This window comes from Pyxicephalus adspersus, chromosome 1 (assembly GCF_032062135.1).
Source record: "Pyxicephalus adspersus chromosome 1, UCB_Pads_2.0, whole genome shotgun sequence".
Lineage (NCBI taxonomy): Eukaryota > Metazoa > Chordata > Amphibia > Anura > Pyxicephalidae > Pyxicephalus > Pyxicephalus adspersus.
In genome coordinates, this window is record NC_092858.1 from 114301687 (window position 1) to 114325145 (window position 23459).

Sequence of the window (23459 nt, forward strand, 5' to 3'; positions counted from 1 at the left end):
GGATTCCAAAACTCTTAACTTACCAGATAACATTCCCTGCAATGTATTAGCCAGAATACATTTTTTCATATTAAGGAACAGGCAATGCAACCTGCACGCAAACCCCCCCAGATGCCCTCAGATCTAACAGCTACAGTAATTCCCTATTTCCGGATCTATACCAACATACCTTTCACAACCCAAAACAACTTGCACCCCTAACAACATTTTAAAGGGCCCACAACACCCCCTATATGTGGGAATGTCCAACTGAGCTGATTATTAACAAAAAGTTTTCACTGTTTTCTCAATTGGCTTAAAATTTTTTGAGCAATGGGGACTTCCCTCCCCTCCTCTACCCATTCAAACCAGGCCTACCAAATTCCTGCCTACTATCCTATTGATTTCCTGCCTCAACCATATAGCAGAAGCGTGGTGATTCATTCCATCCAAAATTTACCCTCATTCCACAGTAATAATCAGTGATGACACCCTATAACTTTGACTTTTTATACAGGTACAGACATCTGATTTATGTTCAGAATATTTTTTATCATCCTACTTCCAAGTTTGAAACCCACATAGCTGGGATCACATCTTACTTTTAATCACTTTCACGTATTCTACATCTCCCTGCCTCAGTCATCTACTCAACATTGAACAAGAATTTCCTTCACAACACAATTAGCATAACTCAACATGCTACCCAATGGAAATGGATATCAAACAAGTCCCCAAATATGTCTACACTACCTGCAGATTTAAATCCTCAATGCTTATTGAAAAACTTGACCAAGAACTCTTGGTTACAACACCCTAAGTGTACAGTTCATTGTTAAATGTTGTTTCATCTAGTTTAATTTGCCTATTGATATTTAAGATAATATAAAGTACCTTTCTCCCAGTGTCTTTCCCCCAACATTTCCATGAATCTACCCTCTCCCCCCTCCACTTCATTTACTACACTCTACTACAGGGGTGTCATACTCAAATACACAAAGAGCCGAAATAAAAAAAGTAGACCAAGTCGCAGGCCATACTTGAAATTTATTGTAAAAATTGAGGAAATTTTTCCTTCTCATTAGATATAAAACCTTTTCATATGGAAACAAAGAGGTTTTGCTTAACATTCAATCCTGGAACAAGCCTATAATAGAAAAAGATGCCTAAGAATTTTTTTTAATTTTATTTAAGAAAAAAATTGTATGCCTCTTTCTCTATTCGCTAATGAATGTCAACAGAGGAGGGGGTGCTTGTGCGTCTTGACTGACTGCGGAAGATGCTTAAAAAATCCTGACCCGCTGCGCTAAACTTAAAGCCCCTGTAACACCGAAAGAGTCCTGGCACCTCCTACAAGTAGCTGAGGAGGAGTGCTGGAAATGCCAGACGCGGACAATGTTGGGCTAAATCTAATGAGTAGCTGGAACTCCCTCTTTACTGAAATAGCATCACTACTACAATTTCCTGCCTCAAAAAAAATGGCTGGAAGTCACTTTTCACTAAAATGATGACAAAAGTATCACCCTGTAATTCCTAATTTTTTTTTTCTTGGAAATATTCAAATAAGCATCCGGAGATAAACAGAAAGCAGCAGAGGACATGTTAGGCAAGGGGAATATTTGTGCCCACTATTGTCTAAAGCTGTAACCATAATAGAAAATGTTGGATCAGGATATTGTGTGGCAATAGGGTTACTGTGCCCAGGAACAAATTTAGATCAATCCACTGCATATTACTGCATGCTCTTGTCATGTGTCCTTGTTTCTTCTTATTGAGAATAATTGTTTTACTTTGCCAGAGAATGCAATCTGAAATCAAATGAATTGCTGCATTCATTTGGTTTCACATTGCATTCTCTGGCACAGTACTATTGAAAATTGAACAGACAAAGCTGCGACCACACTTCGATAAAACAAGTCTTGTTGCAGAGAAAGGGTTCGATAAAATTATTTGGCCCTACTTGTACTAATTGTTAGAACATAGACATTTTGGCACACAATTTCAAATATTTTGAAGTTTTTGTACAATCATAGTAAATGATCAAATCTCACAGCCCATAACTATTCACAGTGGTATGCGACAGAGCTACCCCTCTACTCTTTAATTTAGCTCTAGATCCATTATTAAGATTACTTGAGGAAGACACTAGGTTCTCTGGCATAAAATTTTGCTCGACAGAAATAAAAATGACTTCAGTTGCTGATGACATCCTCCTATTTATTGGAAACCCGGTAGACTCCCTCACTTCGAAAAAAGATACTTTTTAAGTGTTTCAAAAAATATCAGGCTGTTTCCCAAACAAAAACCCAATTGGAGTTCCCCATTATCCTTTTAAATTGGCAATATTGCACTTTAGATATTCAGGCATACTAATCCCCAAAAACCCTGCAATAATCTATACCCTTAATTTTATAAAATCCATACATTGAAAATGTATACGTGAAAAAAGATTTCAAATCATGGACTCCCCTCACACTTTCCTTTATGAGTAGAATGGCTTTAATTAAAATGATAACCTAATTAAAATTAAATTAAATAAAATTTAAGTAAAATTATAACAAAGGCTTGTTCTTGCTCCCGACCCTCCCTTTTTTCCTACCACCTCAGGACCTAAAATATATAAACTTCCTATTCCTATATCGTACGTTCATTTGGGGCAGTAAACATACAATGGCCAGCCACGTGATTCTACAACAATCTACAAAAAATGGTGATCTCAACTTACCTATTGCATAAAAAAAGTCCCCCTAATACTCACTCCTTCCTCTCTATTTTTCCTGCAATTTGCAATGGCAAATTTTCCCAAGACTTTCGTCCCCGCTAAAAGCTGACTGGGCTGCTAAAGGTCTCACTTTAGTTTGTATGCTTAATAATCCGGATAGTTGTAGGGCCTATTCTTTCCCAAAACTGAAATGGAAATTCCCCTTCATGGCAGACAGCATTTTTTACTAGGCCAATTAGGAGTTTATGTTTCCAGAGTAGCCTGATCATTGGCTCCCCATGATTGGCACAACCACCTGGATACCATGTTGTTAACCCCCCCACCTACTTTAAAGCCATTTCCAAATTTTACCAATTCTTACGTACTGACTTGGACTGCTCTGCAGCTCAACTGGGGATGGTGAGATGGCAACAATATTTCCCCAAGTTACAAAAGTTACTTACTGAACTGTTTTTAACTTTTCCACAAAACCTTTATTTCCCCTAAAAGAGCCCATCATATGGGACTCTCGGACACGGATGTTTGTCTCAAATGTGAGGCCCATTTGGTGACATTTATAAAGTGTTTTTGGTGTCAATTGACCAGCTGCATCCAAAACCACCTAATAAACTAATGTACCTCTTACACCTGAATGGGCAATTTTTTGGTATGTCAGAAAGTTCTGGTGTTCGCTTTTCTAGGGGTGCATTTCAGTGGTGGACAAAATGACAATTCTACAATGACAATTCTACATTTTCCTTTTTCTTTTCCTCTTGTATTTATTTCAGTTATTGTAATGTATAATAAGTCTGTAATTCTAATTCTTTATGCTCCATGTGCTCTTTTGTCTCTTGTAATCTATAGTAGTTTTTGAATATATGCATATATTGTCTACACTAACCACAAAATAAAAAAATGATGTTCAGTGTGACAAACTAGAAGGTGAGAGGCCAATCTGCCAGACTATATATGTGTAAGCATAAATACAGACCATATACTAAAAGGATTTGATTTGCTCTCTGCACACCAAGGATCAAAGCCAGGTTGACACTTAAGCTGGGGGAACGATTGGAGTAGGAATAAGGACACGCAGGAAGCTGGGGGATCAGTTAGAGGGAATTTGGGCTGCAGAGATACCCTTTTTCTTTATAGCCAGCAATTTTAAACTGTCATAATTACAGCTGGAAATAGTTTTGTATTTCACAAAAAGCAGGGAAAGGATTACAAGCACCATTGCCAAAACATTTACCTATAAATTGTATGACATTTAAATGAATCCTAACAGCTATCACCACATCCAGACAATGGGGAAATCTCATTAAAATAAGGAGAGGGGCACAAAAAATACAATACAATACTTTCATGCAAAGCAGAAGGAAGCCCATGATTACTTACCTATCCCCCATCCAATTGCAGGGTGCTGCCATGTGCCTTCTTCACTTCCTAAAGACAGTTTTCAGCCATCTTGATTGGCCATGCTGAGATGACACATTAATTCCTTGCATGCACAAGGGCAACAAGGAGTGCTGTGTTTCCCTGGCAACCTGACAGGCCAGCTTCACATGGCTCATACTCTGCAACTTTTAAAATTTTACTTTATTTTTAAAGAGCTGATACACCAGCTGATAGGTTAATTAATATAAGTGACCTCCTTAAAAAAAAGGTCCAGATCAATAAATGTTTACAAGTGTTCTACGATTTAATGATTAGGGTCTAACCCTAAGTGGAAAAAATAGAGCTCTCTCTTCTGCAAGAGATGCAAAGGTTTAATCCGGATCCCCATTCCAACTTATTGGAACACAGAGCTCAGCCTGGAGAACACAACCTGGTCCCCCTCCCTGCTTCACTGCTGGTTTACCCTGTTTCTGACTTTCTTGTATCCTTCCTACTTGACCACCCTGGGAGGGTGTCAGGAGACTGCTCTCACCTACTTATTTGCATAGACTCATTGGAATGGACACAAGATGTGCACTGTGGACAAACTGCAGGAACGATGAATTTACTGCATCATTTTGACTTAACTGATAGAGTTAAGTCACTTGACCCAAATGATAGAGGAAGAAATAGCTTTAATCAAAATTGCAGGTCATTGTTGCCTGGCACAATAAGGTATATTAGAAATGTAAAGTGCTGTCTGAATCCTCAAGTAATTACAGTAAAACTAAAGGTAAAAATAATGAGCAGGCAAGTACTTTATTGCAGGAGGGACAGGCAATGTTTCTTAAGGGATGATGGAAATGTGAAAGTGGAGGAGGCATATCATGTTGTGTTTTGTTTTCTGAATGAGTTATGTCATCTATGCCATATTCATAAACAATATTCCATTTACATGTTTTAATTTAGTATTTTAAAAACTAAATATAGTAACTAAATAACTCTAGTATGACATACAGAGCCACTGGTCTCTTTACTCCTTGAATAATACCATCAAGTACGGCCAACCCCTCATCCACTACAAATAGAAGTTTCACTCCATGCAACTGAAGTTTTTCTACAATCTTCATGGCTCCATTGTGTCCAGACACCTGATAAAAACAGGAAAAAATAAAATATATTTAAAAATAAATTAAGGTTGAATAAATATAATTCATGTTTGAATTGATGAAATGTAGTCAAATACATAACATTTTTAATATAAATTACTGGTCAATGTTTAAATTACTATTCCAGCTTTTGTTAACCTTTTTTCAAAATAAAACCTTTTGCTATTTTAAACAATTAACATACATACCTTAAACCCAGAACAGGCCCAGGAAAGCCTACTCAATTTGGGAAGTCTAAGGATGTATATTTTATTGGATCAAATAAACTTATCTGACAACTAAACTAAGTAAAAAAGAATGGAGGAACTCGGTTTTAAGAAGAGATTAGCTGAACTAAATCTATCCTCCCTTGAGAAGAGATGTTTTAGGGGGGATATGATCACCTTGTGTAAATGTGTGTATTATACAGGAGAGTCTCTCCAGATAAATCATAAGAACTTGTGGCAAAACCTTTGCAGAAGGTTCCTGGGAAGATGGATAGGTAATGTCTGCTATAGATAAAGTAAATGAGATATTACATTCATCTTTACATTCATCATTACAATATTTCCAAAGCACCAGGATACATGCTTCAGCAGCACTGACTTTTAGTATTTCTTATATGAAAGAGAAATAAGAAGGAGTAGCAAGGGGAGTGGATCCAATGTTCACTGAAAATGAAAAATCTGTCAGGTCATCGATGTTGTTTATTTTTAATTGGGTGGTACTTTAATTAAATTTGACAGCATTGTCATATATTTTTCACCTAGAATCCAGGGGCAGTTTGCTGCCTTCATAGATTTGATTTGGTGACACTTGCAAAGTAACCTACCCCATATAAAGCCTTATCTATATCTGCAAAACACAGCATTGTTGGAATAATGATAATAAGATTGGGTGGCTTTAATGAAGTTAAAGGTACTTATTGTGTTACTGTGTGCTTCTCGTAGTGGCAATAAACCACTTTAATCACGATGAATGTTGATCGTGATGGTTTGTAAAACTGCCATAAGCTAACAGGCTAAAATGCTAGTCAATTTTTTTAGTTCACAATTCAAAAGTAAAGTGGAGATGCATGGCCAGTTGCTTAGCTGGATGGCCACACAGTATTCTACACTGGTAACTGTGTAGCTATGATGACTACAATCAGCATCTAGCAACATCCTTGTGATTGCCTGCTGTGCATTTCACCTGCCGAAATTTTTAGTTTCGTATTTTTATATTTTTTAAGACTTTTTCTCCTGGCTGGACATTAGATTCAAGATGGCAATGAGGTGACAGACAGATTCCCAGGAGGACTGGGTTCTATTTTCCTGCTTCCGACCTGCCATTTCACCAAGGGATAAAGATCCTCTAGTGATGAATTGTTCCCCAGCTGAAGACTCATTCTTGCAGGCTTCCAGCACCAGAAGGAATCATGATGGGCCTTTTCATTCTTATGAAGAGAGCCTTGCATACTTAAGTCACAATGGTTCCAGTTCTGAGGTAACATGAGGTGAAACCTACATACCAATATGTGTTAAAGTCACAGGCTCCATAAGTATTTTCCCTGTTTCAAACTATCCAGTTTTGGACACTACAAGAAAATGCTCATTTCCCCCTGCAGGTCTCTACATGCGTTTTCAAGCTATACTTATATAGCCTAAATCTGAAATTGCTGATGAGGGGAGCAGAGGGGATGATATTGAACACAAGATGGGGACATTTGTAATGTACACAATATTCTGGTGAACTCTTACAATTCTATTGAGGAAGAGCTTCTGAAAGGTAAAGTGAAATTTGCCCAACTTGGAAGAATGCTTGAAAGAGGAACAATTTGAAGTTCAGGGGAGTGGCGGGATCAGTAAGACAAGCAGATCGTTTGCCATATATTTACAACATCTATTACATCACTTGTTGCTCTTCTTTAGAGTTGAGCAAGGTTGGGGCACATTTACAATTAGGGAACAAGCCTCCACATTTACCTGTAGTACAAGACTGCAGGGATGGGTCCTGAAAGGGAGATATGTTTACCTTTTTATAGAGAATGGATTCTTGTTTTCTGGGAAAAGAGTGCAGGTAAGAACAACTCTTCTATTGTCATTTGTTAGTTTATTTTAAAGCCCTGGACTTTGGAATGGAAAGGAAGGTACTGGGTGGGCTTCCAGTTCCACCCAGGTACACCCAGTGGTTTGGCTACAGCAGATTTGAGGTCTGATAAAAAAAGCAAATATGTGTTATCAGAGGAGTGGAATAGCAGCAGGTAGGCTGCAAACAAGTGTCTGTCTAAAATTGTTTGTGTGTTACCTCTGTGGAGTAGTCAGCAAAATGCAGTATGGAGTTTTCCTCCAGTAAAAGACACTGCTAAGTGCAAGAAGCTTGTAAAATTTTGGATCTGTCAGTATCATCCATATAGTGAATGCCAGTTCCACCTTGCAAGCAGTGTCCATATTTAGAAGTGATGGAATGACCGTTGTACACAGGTCAGGTAGTTGAGATAGCGTCACTAATTCAGTAATGCCTATAATTCGTAGATTGTACATAACCGATTCTCAGGGTTGTCTATTTTATCTGCCATTGCAAATTTTTGCCTCCAATGTGGATAGCTGGACTTTAACAGTAAAAATATCATCTTCCATCTTTAATTCTGGTGAGACAGACCAGACTGGTGGTAATTCTAGTAGATTGAGATTTAGCTGTATCAATAGCCTCCTTTAAAGTAGGCTTGAGAAGTGCAGTAACAACATTTGCTATTTTATAGTGTTCAGAAGAAGCAGACGATAAATCCTCATCAAAATGCATTGTATCTTGACTAAGAGTGTGCATCAGACATGTTGCATGTGCAGCAGGTCCATGCAGAGACGCAAGGAGTCTGTGTTTGGTCTAAAAATTGATTCAACGGCTGCAGGCACTTAGCCAGGTACAAGGTGGGAGCGTGAAATGGGAAGCAGCAGTTTCCCTAAGGTGATGGAGCCTCCCGGAGCTGCTGTGCTACATGAGGCGCTGTAGCTGAAACCCCTCCATGCTGATTTTCATACGCCCAGCATAATTATGAGGTAAATGAATAAAAATTGTTCAGACATACAAAACCACATAGTATAATTGTAACATTTTAACATTTTGTCGCTATTTTCCAGGAAATTCCACCAGGTAAAGTACTGTATTTAAAATTCATATTCTGAGGAGACCACAGAAAAAAAACTTTAGGCTTTAGACTTTATAATACATAAAATGGAGAATTGTATACTTACCTTTCCAGGTGTGCTCCATGGCAACATACTAATGGGTTAATCCCCTCCTTATACCTGCACATAGAATAGATACAGAATTCAAAGCAGCCCATGGGCTCCACGTTGCACAAGTAACCATCGGGGTCTCCTCAAGCAGGTAGCACAGGATCACCCTAGGAGTCCAAGTGGCACCAGGTATTCACCAAGACACCCTGCACTTGGTGATGGGCTGGTAGCCTAGACCCTCTCGGTTCTTTGCTGCTGGGTGTTGAGGCCAACCTACTAGGGAAGGAAAGATAAAACAGACTCTGCGTAGACAAAGGGGCGGGGCAGGCGCCAGGCAGCAGCAAAAATAGTCCAGGCACAGATCAGAGCAGGCAGGGGTAGTTGGGTGTTGGTACATATCAGGCAACAGGTCCAAGCAGGAGTCAAGGCCGGCGAAGGATAAACATAGTCAGAGCCCGAGCACAGGCTAGATAAAATATACCAATAATAATAACGATAAAATATAACAAAAGAGCACAACGAAGAGTAGCACTTGGTGTTAGTACCAGCATTACTGCTGAGGCTAAAATTGCCTTTGTCTCTTTAATTGCCTGACTGCCCCCAAAGACATGTGAGACCAGGAAGGAGGCTACAGGCAAACCTCTACACCCAAAATCAACAGTGATCAGTCATTGGCGCATCAGTGTCACATAAAAGGTGTACTAAGAAGACTAAGTGTCTGCATTGCAAATTTTCTCATGCAATGCAACTGGCTACTGCCTACACTACTTTGTAGAATATGCCATTAACCCTATCTGCATCTCTATGTCCTTAGCACTGTAAATCATGGTAGTACAAATGGTTTAAGGGATCACTGTGCTTGATGCTTTCGGCAAAATTCATCAATTTAAACTATTGGGGAAATAGACATACTAGAAACTAGCACATTCTAGATAAAACCATATATTCATGGTTGATCCAGAGGAAGGCAAAAAAAATTCCAGTGTGGAAATCAAATTTTCCCTGGATCAAGTTTCTGGTGTCATTCCTTTTTAACTTTGATTCATATGAAAACCTACAGGAAATATCCAGGCCATCAGACATACAGTAACCTCTCTAAATCTAGGTGTGACAACAGGCCTTGAAGAAGTCAATCTGGTTGAAATGGGAGCCAAAGAAGATGCCACACACACAAACTATGCTATGACAGTGTAGGCGGAGGTGATTAACCCATTATTATGGTGCCATGGTAATATCAGTGACAGTGACAGTGTGTGACAAAAAGAACCCCAGACTTAATCTACCTGCGCTCTTTCTAATTCTTCCTTGGTTGTAGCCAATGACGGCACCTGGCACTTCAGGGCATGTGACCTAGAGGAGCATGGCACCTTTGACAACATTCAGTCTTAGAAGGTTTTGCTAGGCCTAATCACTGTCAGCGATTGTCACCTATTTATAAAAGGGCAACAAGAGATTGCAAGCAAAGGGTTTGGAGGGCAGCCTATGCAGAAATATTGTTACTCTGCATGGTCGAGAGGCCTAATGTTTATTCAAGCAATATATATAAGGTGGTCTTTGGAGTGCTTTTTTCTGATATCCATATACTTCTATCTATTACATTGTTTCCTGTATACTGAAGATAGGGATACGTGAAGTTGCCAGTAGTGAATTAGCCTAACCCATCAAACCTGAAAAATCGTCTGTGATGTCTTTTTGTCCATTGTATCGTAGCATTAAAACAGTAGTCAGAAAATTGTGACATGCAAGATGCGACAAATGAATGCATTTTTAAGAGGACAACATATTGCCTAGTAGGGCATATCCCAACAGTATTGTTCCATAATATATTGTTCCAGAAAAGGCTGGCACTAGAAAAGCCTACACACAATATAAGCTTCATGATTTTCTTATAATTCAGCAAACAATGCAGTCATATCAAGTGCTGTCTCCATCCATGTACAGTGCTTTCATAATATTAGAAACAAAGACACAATTTTTCTTTGATTTAACCCTTGGTATCTGTAAGATGGATATAGAAACATCTCAACTCCTCAAGTCAGTCAGCCAGTAAATACCTCCAAACTGATTTGGTGTGCTTTATCTGTAATGCCCCCAGCACTTGGAGATGTCTAAAATTGCTGAATCCAAACAAACATTGCATGCAAGGGATATGCAACAAAGTACTAAACATGACTGCTTTATTATACCTACCATTTCTTTGCCCCAAACATTTTAAAGCCCTGAAGTAAGGTAGGGCAATAAACTTGAATTTACACTTTTTATACATAAAAAGTGTTGTAAATTCCACATGTTAAAACTGAAATGTATGTAAATATCTTTAAATAAAGTCTGTAACATGCACTTTAATCATGTCTAAATTGTTTGATTTCAAATTTACACCGAGGAACAGAGGGGAAAAATCAAAGAGGGGAAATCAAAGAAAAATGTTTCCTTATGAAGGGCACACTACATTAGTCCTTTCTCAATGTAGTCTAAGTATCCAGAACATCCAATCAGGGTTTGTTTGAGTAGTGTTGCTGTAAAAGTTTGGACAAACTCTAAAATCAACCTGAATATTACATATTCAGTGTGGGTCTGCTCCTGTGCTTCAAAGCAATTTCAAACCATTAGTGAGTGGCTGAAGGAGAAGCAGGGTATTCTGGCAACTAACTTGAATGCACACAGCCTGGCTAGCATGTAAGGAAGGTACTGCACAGCTGTGAGCAGCAGGTAAAAAGGGAAGGAGAGGAAAGAAGCTCTCTATGACCTGGGGCACGTGGAAGCTGCCTGTGAGAGCCATTGTTGTACTACATGTGAGTAAAGGTTGCTGGAACGTTTGTGTTGAGTTGGCTGGGTTAGCCACCAACTGATAGACAGGAATCTGCCTGCTATTTAGTTCGTGCCTGACTGGCCAGGATTTATTTATGCTGTTTTATCTTATGCAACTTTTCAATAAAACTGCGGGTTAAGTTTCAACCTTAACTACTGTCTCCAGAGTACCTTTTACCCCAGAAAAGGTGATCCCACAAGGAGGTATATCACAATCTCTCTGTATATATATAATATCACACACACAGTCATGTGAAGAAATTAGGAAACATGATTAAAGCCTGTGTGTTTTTGTAACATTCTTGGACATATGGACATTTTATCTCAATATTAACAATACTGGGAGATTCGAGCAATATAACTAAACAATTAAAGCTGAAGAAAAGACTTTTCAACATTTTCTGTAAAATGTCATTCTACAAAAATGCAATTTCTGGTGAGGAATAATAAACAATACCGCCACATTTATTCCCACTTAAAATGGCTCAAATCATACACTGGCGCACATGATTAGAACATTGTTACTCAGCATTTTAAAGGAGGTTTGCCCCAGTAAAACCTCAGATATTTAGTTTAGTGTGCTCCTGACTGTTGAGGTGAGAGTGAATACCACGGTGGGATCGAAAGAGCTGCCTGAGGCCTTCAGAAAGAAGATTGTAGCAGCTTATAAGTCTGGAAAGGGATTCAAAAAGATCTCAAATTTGAAATTATTAATTCCACTGTCCAGAAAATAGTCTATAGGTGGAGGACTTTCAAAACTGATGCCAATATTCTCAGGTCTGTTCACACCAAGAGCAGACTGCAAGATGCTAAAAGAAGTCTTCAAAAACCCTACAGAAGCTACAGCAGGTTCTTGCTACTGTTGATATGAAAGTGCATGGCTGTACAATCAGAAAGAGACTGCACAACTTTACCTTGCATGGGAGGTGTGCAAGGAGGAAATATTTGTTCTCTAAGAGAAAAATTAAGGCCAGACTGAAGTTTGCCGGAGAGAATGTAGACAAAGACCAGGACAAATGGAAAAATGTTCTTAGGACAAATAAGTCTAAAATTGAACAGAGGACATATTTAGCATAATCCAAATAAAGCATTTGAGGAAAATAACCCCATACCGACTGTGAATCATGGAGGTGAATGTGTCAAGGTTGGGGAATGCTTTGCTGCAGCAGAGGCTCACCATCATAGAATCCACCATGATTTCTACCGTGTATCAGAGGGTGATTGAGGAACATGTGAGATCATGTAAGACATGACAATGCCCCAAGACATACCAGTAAATCTATCGGGGACTGGCTGAAAACTAAGAAAAGGAGAGTCCTGGAGTGGCCAAGTCAAAGCCCAGATCTTAATCCCATTGAGATGCTGTGGGGTGACTTGAAACGGGCTGTACATGCAAGAAACCCATCAAACATCTCACAGCTGAAAGAATTCTGCATTGAAGAGTGGGGCAAACTTTCCTCAGACCAATGTCAGAAACTAGTAATTAACTATAAGAAGCCACTCATTGCACTTATTTCAGCCAAAAGGAGTAACACTAGCTATTAGGGGGTAGGGTGTCTAGGACCCTAGAATACACATTTTTGTTTATCTTTTGTTTATTCAGTAAATCAAGGTTAATTTTTTGTTGTTTACCTGCAATTAAATCAATTTCTTTTCCACAGATAAAAAACAAAACAAAAGTAGACATGGATATGTGAATATTTATTTGTTTGTTTTAAATGAAAAATAATAATCTGGTATCTGGCTTTGTAGGAAGTCAGAGGCAGCAAGCATGTTACCTTTGAAAACTAGGTTGTTAAAGGGTCTACAGACAGCAAATCCTATCTACAGACAAGAATTTGGAAGTCCCTGTTCCAAATATTTGCCCCTTATCCTGGTAAATGAGTAAAGTGATAATGTAAGGTGCCAAAAGGGTAATGTAAAGTGATCAAGATAAGAAGGCCAAACCCATGATGATAAAAGGCTTCTGTCAAAGTGTTACAAATTATTTTGCTGACTTTTTTACATCTCATGGATTACAAGTTGATGCCTTAACATATCTTAATGTTTCCAGACATACTGGTCAGGTTAATATTTAACATCTGAGATAAAGATGGATGTAAGGAGTTTGTTTCCTTGTTAACTCTTTGTATATTTGTGGTTCAGTATTAAGTCCTGGGGAGAAATAAAAATTACTAACTTTTAGAGATTTAAGATTACATTTCAGACTATATATATTCCAGAACTCAAAACTAATATTTAGAAATAGTGCATTATTTTTGACTGATTTAATTATAAACAGTTAATAGTTGGGCAACACTTTTACACGTGCCATCTGGTTTGTAGTGTCATTGTTTTGTTTTGTTTTTTAGATTGACTACAACAGCATTATCTATTATGTGACAATGCTTTGACCCAGCATTATGTGACCTTCTGGCTAGCACAGCAACTTTTTGCTGTAAATACATGATCCAGTAGCCATAGATGTATTGTTCTAAAACAGATGAAAGGCCACAGGTTAGATAAAAATTATTATATATGTTATACACACAAAATGCAATTTTTCATGTAATATGTGCTAAATGCCAATGTTCTATCTGTATATTTTAGTGCATTTTGCTGCAAAAGTAGTGTGTACCTGAATCTATCTATAAGGGTTGTTTTTATCAAGAATTTAACAAGAAACTTGCCTACATTTAACATTTCTTTTCTTGTGTAATATCCCAACTATTTACTGGTTTTGTGTGTGGAATGTGTATTTTTAAAAATGTTAGTAGATGAATTTTAGCCATTTCCCATGCTTTAGCTGCATACATTTGCAAATACATATGAAAGCCACACAGCCTCGTCAATGGCCTCTGTGTAAGTTTTGCTCACTAACTTTAAACTATCAGAGTTCCTACTGCTTGCAACGAAGACGTAAAAGTTGAAATGTTGTCTTCTTTTGCAGACAGCTCTTAAGTGTGCTAAGAAACCCTGTGGTGTGTGTGTATGTATAGATTTGGGGGTACTGGAATCAGTGCAGCTGTACTGTCCAAAGCAATACATTTTATTAAATTCAAAATAAACTTCTTTTAGCATGCAAGAAATAAAACTTTGCTTCTCTTCAGCAGATATTGCAACAGAAATACAAGTTTCAGGCAGCAAAGCTGACAAAAAGACACTTCCAATATAGTCCCAAAGCTCAAGGTTTGTTGCTTCTGCTAGAGAAAGGCTATTTGCTGTAGTCCCAGAGCCAACTCTAATAGCTGGTTACCTCACCTGAGCACTCATATTCCCTCAAGTTACCCACACTCTTCTCCCAAAGCTCCTTGGAATATAAAGCCTTGCTAGCTGACACAGTTAACCCCAAACCACCAGGTCCAGGCTTGGATTGAATGGAAAGGCTCACTCAAACTTCCTTTATTTTAGAGCCTCGCATACCCTGGGGCTCTGTACTCTGTACTTAAGCTCTGCATTAACATCATTTGTTGAAATAATGGTGATTCAAGCAGAGACTACTCTGCCTATACCATCTCATCCTACGCAAACAGTCCACTACCAAGTCTCCCACCATAATATTACCTTGCCTCAAGCAAGCTAATCACTGGGTTATTACAATTATAAGCAGACTTTTATGGCTACTGAAATCAGCTTTGAGGTAATTTTTTATATATTTTAGCCACAGTGTTATTTTGTGTACAATAAATAATGTTCCTTCCATCCTTTGTTAAAAGATGAGTCTTTCCTGGTTTAAATACATTTCTTTAGGGGTCTAGGCACAAGATACAGGGCTCACCTTCTCTTGATAAACACAGAATCTGACTCCTGTCAATGGAATTAAAGGATCATTGCTTTGCTTATTATATTAGGATATTTCTGTTGTATGGCATGTGTGTGCATGTATGCAACTATGCATATGGCATATGGCCATGTGTATATGCCCACACATGCAAGACCAAATATCAGTAGACAAAGTAACCCTTATGATTGTAAATATAGGAGTATAAACAGCAAACAATTTATTGGTAGTTGTTCCCATAAATCCATGAACGGTAATGTAGATATTTGTAGAGTGTTTGTATTCACATTATACTGTCATCAATAAGATTGGTATTGTGTATTGATAGATTCATGAAGTAGTCATCACTCCTCTGATTTGGCTCAATTGTGACTGTATATCCTCACTACTTGTCAGAATGGCTGTCTTGTAAGGAGATCTGGAAGTATATAACAAGACTTGATTGTTTCGGACAGTTAGCCTATTAATTTGTTGCATGTGTACAAAATTCCACGCAGGCCTCTGTTGTAGACAGGAATGTCAGAACTCAAAACCAGCCTTAACTGGATTTGGACTTAAATATGGACCTAGTGAGTCCCATTTACAGTTTATGACAGAACAATCACCCCATACAGGTAGTCCCTGAGTTGAGGACATCCGAGATACGAATGGGGCTTCCCTGCTCGCTTGTGTGCAGGACAGAGGCTTGATGGGGGGAGGGGTGGTTTGCATGACTTGCAGAAGAAATCTTTTGCTAAACACAGCGGAGGTAGTGGGTGATCTTAAGGACTGAGCTCTTCTGCACGCTCTTGTAAATTTTTATTATGTGAATTGTGTGAAATTACCACACTTTTAAGATTCACCAGATATTGGCACCAAAATCGTATTTTTCAAGATTTATCAAGATTTATCCAGTGAACGTTAGATAATACATAGATTCAATCATGGAAGAAAAAGCTGGGTAAATCCTATGTTATGTTACTACAGTATATTTATCTATTTTTATTTTCACTGTGAATTAATCATGTCTACCTCTTAGATTTCTAAAAAAAAAAATAGGTCACAGAACCAAAATGTTCTGCTTTTGGCTGGTCATAGATGTTCAGATATTTCCTTAACTTTACAAATGAAAAGATATCTGCCTTTATTAACATGCCTTCACTGAACATTTGGACCTGTTGCAACACTTGAATGATGCAGATATTTTTTACCATTTAAAGATGAAGGATTGGAACTCATTTGCAAAGAATTAGAAAACCTCTGATGTGCTCTGTGGTATTCATTAGCAAAATAAAAAATAGAAATGGACTAGCAATCCTAACCAATACTTTAAATTGGAATTATACCATACTTTTATTGTGATGCCCATGGAGGCATAATGTATAGAAATATTATACTAATATTATACTAGAGCTTACTAGATTGTAAGCTCTTCGGGGCAGGGTCCTCTCCTCCTGTATCACTGTCTGTATTAGTCTGTCATTTGCAATCCCTATTTATTGTACAGCGCTGCGTAATATGTTGGCGCTATATAAATCCTGTTTAATAATAATAATAATAATAATAATAAAAATATTGTGCTAAAGATCAATGTAAACAATACAGACTGCTGAGGTAATATTTATGACAATAAGACATATTATCAAAATTTCTGAGATATTTTTGAACCACGAAATATCAACTCAGAATTCTGCATTTTTCAGTTCTTTACGTCAGAATTATGATATTATGAGTTAGCTCTTATGTTTTTTTAATAGACCTATGAAAAACATAACAGCGAAAATATAAAATTATCTTATAGGTAAATTACTGTTTGAATACTGTAGGAGCATTATAAGAAGCTAGCAATTTTTCAGACTCACAATCACACAGCATTTGTCATCTAATGTTCCTCTTCCATAAATGTATCCAGCGTGCTCCTCTCCAGAGAATGGTGGAAACTTCCAGCCCTCATCTTGGGCTGGAACAACATCCAAGTGGGCAAGTATCATGTATGGCATCAAACTTTGATCTAAGCCTCGGACTGTGAAAAGGTGACTGTATTGTGTCACAATCTCATGTTGAATAAAATTTGAAGAAAACACCAGAGGAAAAACTAAACAAGAAAGAAAAGTTAACATCAAATTGGACCAAAATCAAGAACCAAAATTAGCATTCAATGGACTAATGCTGTCCCCACACTCCCTACCAGATATGATTAGTCTTTTTCATTAAAAAAAAGTTTCCTTGCCTGTTAATCAATGTTTTATTCAATCTATAAACCATTGCATGATATACACTATGTATTTTTCTATAATGTATGTGATCAGGCCAGAACTTATTCCATCAAAAGAGAAATGTAACTTATGTAACACAGCCATGCACACCAAAATCTGCTCTTTACCCTTTGTGAATGCAAGGCTCAGCTACAAATGGTAATGCATTATGGCATCACGATGCAGAGCAGATGTGCTGCCTTTGTGTGTTAGAGTTGGCAATACTGTGCAATAATGCAAGCAAAATGCAAACCCAGCTAAAATACTGTTAAAATACTGTGCATGCACAAGGTCAAATATAAAGGGATACCCTGTTAGTTAACAGCTGACCTGAGTTTAGCTTGTGACTCAGACAAACAGATATTTTATTTTAAGCTACTAGATTGTAAGCTCTTCGGGGCAGGGTCCTCTCCTCCTGTATCACTGTCTGTATTAGTCTCTCATTTGCAATCCCTATTTAATGTACAGCGCTGCGTAATATGTTGGTGCTATATAAATCCTGTTTAATAATAATAATAAAGTTATGGACTTCCTCCTAAATTGAAAAACATGTCTGTTTTCTACCTTAATGAATATATGCATACCTTTTCTTATATAATCTTCAAATTCAGCAAGAGCTGTGAAATTTTGCTCCTCTTCAGAGAAGGAAACTGTAGGAATGCGAACTGCTCCTAACACATGAAAAGAACAAAAACTTAGCACCAAATACAGGGAAAACACATTTTTGAAGAAAAATGTTAAGGGCAGAGTGGGTGTTTTTAGAAATTGCTAGGGGTTCCTTGATCAATAAGCAATTTGGACCTCTTAGCCAAAAAGATCATTGGTATAAGGTAAATAACCTGTAAGTGTGGCATTTTTCCACGGCATCAATGTAGAAAGAATTCTTCCACCTGACCACCACGCTCTACTGTAAGTTGTGGATATAGTATTTATAGCAGGGGTTCCCTGAAGACCTGAATGTTATTTCAAGGGGTTCCAGAATTTAAAAAATGTCTAGAAACACTGGTTTATGGTGTTACTCTCTAGTGATGCTATTCTTGGCAGGAAGCTTCAAGATATTAAGATAAATGGAAACTCAAGAGGAAAGTTCCATTGCAAAACATTGATTTAGGGAAAGCAATTTAGGTTAGATTTTTGGGCAAAAAGTGATGAGAAATCTTTCTGACAGAGACAGACAAATTTAAACATCTAGTAAATAATACATACATACTATGTATACATAGTAAACTTAAGACAAATTATAACTTTTGAAAAAGTGAGAAGAGGGTGATCATCAATAGAAGTTTAAACCTGACATAAATGTTAGGTCTTCTCTAATCTACTCCAACCAAAAATGTAACCCTAAGGTGGGGGTTTAACCCTTCTAGCATTCTAATTCTCTCCGTATTTCCAAAAGCGTTACGTTTTTTTGCATTGAAATTTATTTTACATTGTAGGCTATAATTCACCAAAATATGTCCAATATTTAATAAATTTAATATTAAACTTTAAATAAAAAAACACAAAAAGTTATATAAAGATTTCTGTGTATTGGACTCAATACAGCTATTTTGTATTGAATTTAATTATTCAAAATTATTTGAATTTCCCGCCGCTCCTCCCGCCCGCACCGCCGCACACACCCACGTCAACGGGAAACCCCGGAGATCATCTCTGCATTCGCTGGCTGAGGATCGAAGAGGAAGGACATGTCCCCAGGACCTGCAGGGACCAGCAGGACGACGAGGGACGCCAACGCCAAGCCACCCCAAGTCTGACTCGGGATTACCGCTTTTTGTATGTTAAATCCACCCCGAGTCATACTTGGGAATACTGGTAGAGGGATTAATAAAACATTCATTTGTATACTTTTGTTTAATATGGCTTCTTCTCTCATAACTCTTTGATAAGACACAAAAAACTGCTCTCATAGGCATTCCTCTTCCTTATTTTATTTGGTTTATTGTTTATTTGGGATATTATTTAGTTTATTTGGGATATGTTCCGAAAAGTTTATTGAACCTTATGGTGCAGGAATGTGTTATCTGATGTACTTTTGACTATCATTAAAGATTAGAAAGCTAGAGTTCAAAGTGAAAAACTAATGCATACGGCCTGATTTATTAAACCCCTCCAAAACTGGAGAAGATACACTTTCACCAGTTAAGCTGGTAGATCCGGCAAACGTGTAATCGATCTCTTAATAGTAAATTGCCATTTGTTAGATCAGATCCATTCCAGGTTTGCTGGATTACCCAGCTTCACCTGATGAAATTGAATCTTCTCCAGTCTTGGGGTGCTTTAACAAATCAGGCCCATGTTGTTAAGAAGCATGGATAAGGGCACTTTTCAGAGAACACAGGGAGCAACTGTTCATACCAATATGGTGGGACTGCCCCACAGGCCCAAGATTGTTCCAAATATCTCTGCAGTGTGGGCTAATATAGTAGACCTCTGTAGTGTTGCTACCTTCAGATAACTCTTCAGATAACTGGGGTACTACAGTATGTGCAAACAGACGCACATACTGTATTTCTGTACCTTAGCTAGACAAATTGTCCAGGCTTTATTCACTTAGTGTAGGTCAATGATCATTATTGTTGTAGGCGTTGGCATGAGACTTGCATCCTAAATGCCCAGATGTAGACAGTATCTATAGTTGTGGCAGGCAATTTCAATGCTGTATATCAGGAGTGTCCACACTTTTTGCAAAAGGGGCCAGATTTGGTGAGGTGAAAATGTGTGGGGGGTACATTAAGCACACGCCCACCAGGGTAACCTGAGGGATTTCCAGTGCACAGAGTCCTGTGTCAGTGTGTACCACTCAAACCCCCCTTTGTTACTTACTTCTTCCGTACAGTGTACCTGATAGATTCTTGGAGGCATCCACACCCCTTGGAATGTGTCCCCACCCATTTCCCATTTGTACATCATGTTACACCTTATCCATGTTAGACGCTATCTTTATAAGTGAAGATCTCATTACAAGAAACACTTAATCTACTTATCATCCACTCAAAATAGCAAATTATGCACCAGTGTCCATCTCTGTTCAGAACCCACCTCTCCTATCTCCTACTCCCTTTGAATTTTGTTTGGCAATTTCTGAGTTAATTTAATAATTTTTGGGACTACCTCAAGTATTAGTGAATAGAATTTGATAACCACAATGTGGCACATCTCTGAGACCCTTTACTTTATTGGGACACTGACAAGGCTGTCCTTCATGGCAAAATCATAGAATATTGCTCTGCATTGAAAAGTAGAATTTTTACCAAATACACCAACACCTGCCAGACTGCCCAGGCCGATTACATGCGATTCAAAGCCACTCTATTCCTGATAAACAGGAACTGCTGTGTGAAAGCAAAACATACCTGCTACTACTGCTGGATGGCAAAATATGACAAAGCCTTTTGCTCCTATAGGGTAGTAGAACACTCTCAGTTTGGCAACAATGCAGGTAGATTTTTGCCCTTCTCTCCATCAGGAATTCATAAAGACCTCATCACCACCACACTCCAAAGTCTATTGTGGATACTTTTAATAAATATTCAACTAACTTCATCAATCACTGTATACCTCTCATATATGTGACCTTTTCCTGGGACATGCTTTCTTGAATTCTGCTCAGCCAATTTAGCTAAAACTGGATAATCTTCAATTTCTTAACCCAAACACTGGAGAAGTCATTTCTGTGATTAAATTGTTTTCCAAGTGTTGAATTTTGAAGTGAAATAAATTTTACAAAATATTAGTTAAGGGGGTGCTATATCCATCACAACTTTACATTATTCTTCATTTACATATCATGCTAAACTGAAATCTGGTTTGGTAGCTTATTTGAAAGTGTTAACAAAAAGAGGCAAAGATATTTTGGATCCTGGCTCTTTCCGCCTTACCTTTTATTAACAGGATGTTAACTATCTAAGATTTTGGCAAATAATTTTCTAATGCCTGATAGACCTGCCCTAGTTGTAGCTATTTAAGCCACTGAACCACTACCCAAGTCCTTCATATTCCATAATCTTTTCACAGGTATCACAACACTCAGGTCAAATCAACATTATTTGCTGACAACATATGACTTTTCTTGGCAAAACACAACAAAACATTACTAAATTGATCTCTCACATTTCCGTCTTTGGCAGTATCCCTAGTTTTTGCATGAACTATTCCAAATCTAAACTGCTTTTTCTTAATGCCAATAACTCAATGGCTGTATGGACCTTGGTGAAACCCTATAATCTTAAAGTTGCACCCTATTACATAACTTACCTGGGTATACAGGTTGCAAGATGGGCCCAAACTCTCTCTCTTAACTATAAACCCTTTATTCCCTAAAAATATAATAAACAATTGGAGTGGCAGGATCTTCTCCTGTACCTTATGGATTGATGTCACCTGGTGTGCATGTCTGCTATAGCTGTTGGAGACCTTCCTGTTTTTACTTTAACGTAATAAACCTACAAACAGACTTTTTTCATTTTATCTGGAGAGAAAAAAATAGCTAAAGCCAAACTAAATTCAAAACAGTCCCTGTGGTAATTTGCCCAACCTCTGATAAAGTTTTTTAGCTTGCCTATACATTATCAGAGAATAGTGGCATGGTACATCTCTTTTCACTGATGTGGTTCTGGTGATCTGTTTTGGGTGAAGTTTGTGAGCAGAGCTTCCCCCTGCAGTGGGAGGATTTTGGGAACATCATCTTCTTGTCCTTCTATTTCTACGCTACATTTTTAATGTCTCCACACCAAAGCAGTTGTTGACTAACCGGCTTGAGCCAAATGGTAATCAATTTAACATTTTCTCCACTACAAGCATTACATGTTTTAAACAGAGCTAGGCCAAAGTGTTAATGATTATTATTAGTAGGAATTTGTGAGAAATGCAATTTAAAATTGTTCTTTAATCATAAAATCATTCTGTTTCTGTCTATGTTTTATTTGATCATGTACAATGTAACTCAAAAACTGTAGGAGCAGGTTGAGTAGGAGGAGGTACCTGGTGACCATGAATCATGTGTAAACTAGAACTATTTTAGATCGGTACCCTCGCTATTAAAAGCAGGTGTCCACTAGTCTATATAGCAGGAGTTGAACTGCCAGTAACTATGCAAAACTCACACTGAGTTGCTGCACATATGGGAATTGGGATATGTTATTTTTAGGAAACCCTAATTGTGGATATTTGGGAGAAAATACTGACTGTTAAATGACCATTTGGACTGTTAAATGACCAAATGGTTAAATGACCATACTGACTGTTAAATGACCAAATGGAAAATTTTTACTCAACTGATCCCACTGGATGTTCTCTGAACCTAGAAGATACAAGTCCAGCACGTGCTTGAAAAAAAAACAATCTTATTCCGTCCTGCTTGTTGATGTAAGCGACAGCTGTCTTTTCGTCCATTGTGATTTTCACCTTTTCTTTGCATGAAATTGGGGCAAAAAAACTTCAAGGCTTCCAGGAAGATGCCATCAGCTCTGGGCTTGATAACCCAAACAATGGGCCCACAACCTGTATGGTTGGTATCCAAACTAATCACAATCCAACCCCTTGACCAACAGGGTCCACTAAAGGAGGAGAATCCCACAAACTCAAATCTGCCTGTCTCAAGGGATACAATTTTGAAAATCTATTCTGAAGGCCAGGTTTTCTGTCAGGCTTCCACCCCACATCCTCAGTTATTTCCTTGACCTCCTTCATCAGTGATTTTTTTTCTCAAAGTTAGAGATAATGAAAATTTCAGTCCCAATATCTGTTTTGCAAATTCTGCTTCCTCGGGAATCCCAGGACTAACATCCAAAGAATTGATGAATGCCATATGTTAAATACATCAATCACAACATTATTTATCAATTTGTTCTAATATAGAAGTATTTGAAATGGATCACATAGGATACCAACAGGGTTTACCAAGTACCTTTGATTTTCATCATTGAAATGATTGAGAAATTCAACGCAAAGCACTCTTCCAACATTGCCGCATTGTTGGACATGCATCCTGCCCACTTGTATCACCATATGTTCAGTTCTCCCTATTGGTAATCTTAAACATTTGGAAGTGTGTAAATGTTGGAAGAGTTGATTTGTTTTTAACCCCATTTGTATCCGATAATCATGATATAATTACACTTTACTAGCCATTTAGCACAATTTAGAACTACTATTTTGCCATTAGGCTAATGTTCATCTTTTGTCAGAAAACATGTTTCCCCTTGAATTTTCTTTTCTATAATTAGTATTTTTAGGAAT

At 37.8% G+C, this 23459-nt stretch overlaps 1 protein-coding gene across 1 annotated transcript in view; it reads right to left on the reverse strand.

Annotated features, from left to right (window-relative positions):
* PM20D1 (peptidase M20 domain containing 1) overlaps positions 1 to 23459 on the reverse strand; it is a 56666-nt gene that overhangs the window by 28009 nt on the left and 5198 nt on the right. The window contains exons 2-4 of the mRNA XM_072411050.1: positions 17804 to 17890; positions 16811 to 17059; positions 5072 to 5225 (exon numbers count right to left, since the gene is read on the reverse strand). Coding sequence (XP_072267151.1) covers positions 5072 to 5225; positions 16811 to 17059; positions 17804 to 17890 — 490 coding nt within the window. The remainder of the gene's footprint in view (positions 1 to 5071; positions 5226 to 16810; positions 17060 to 17803; positions 17891 to 23459) is intronic.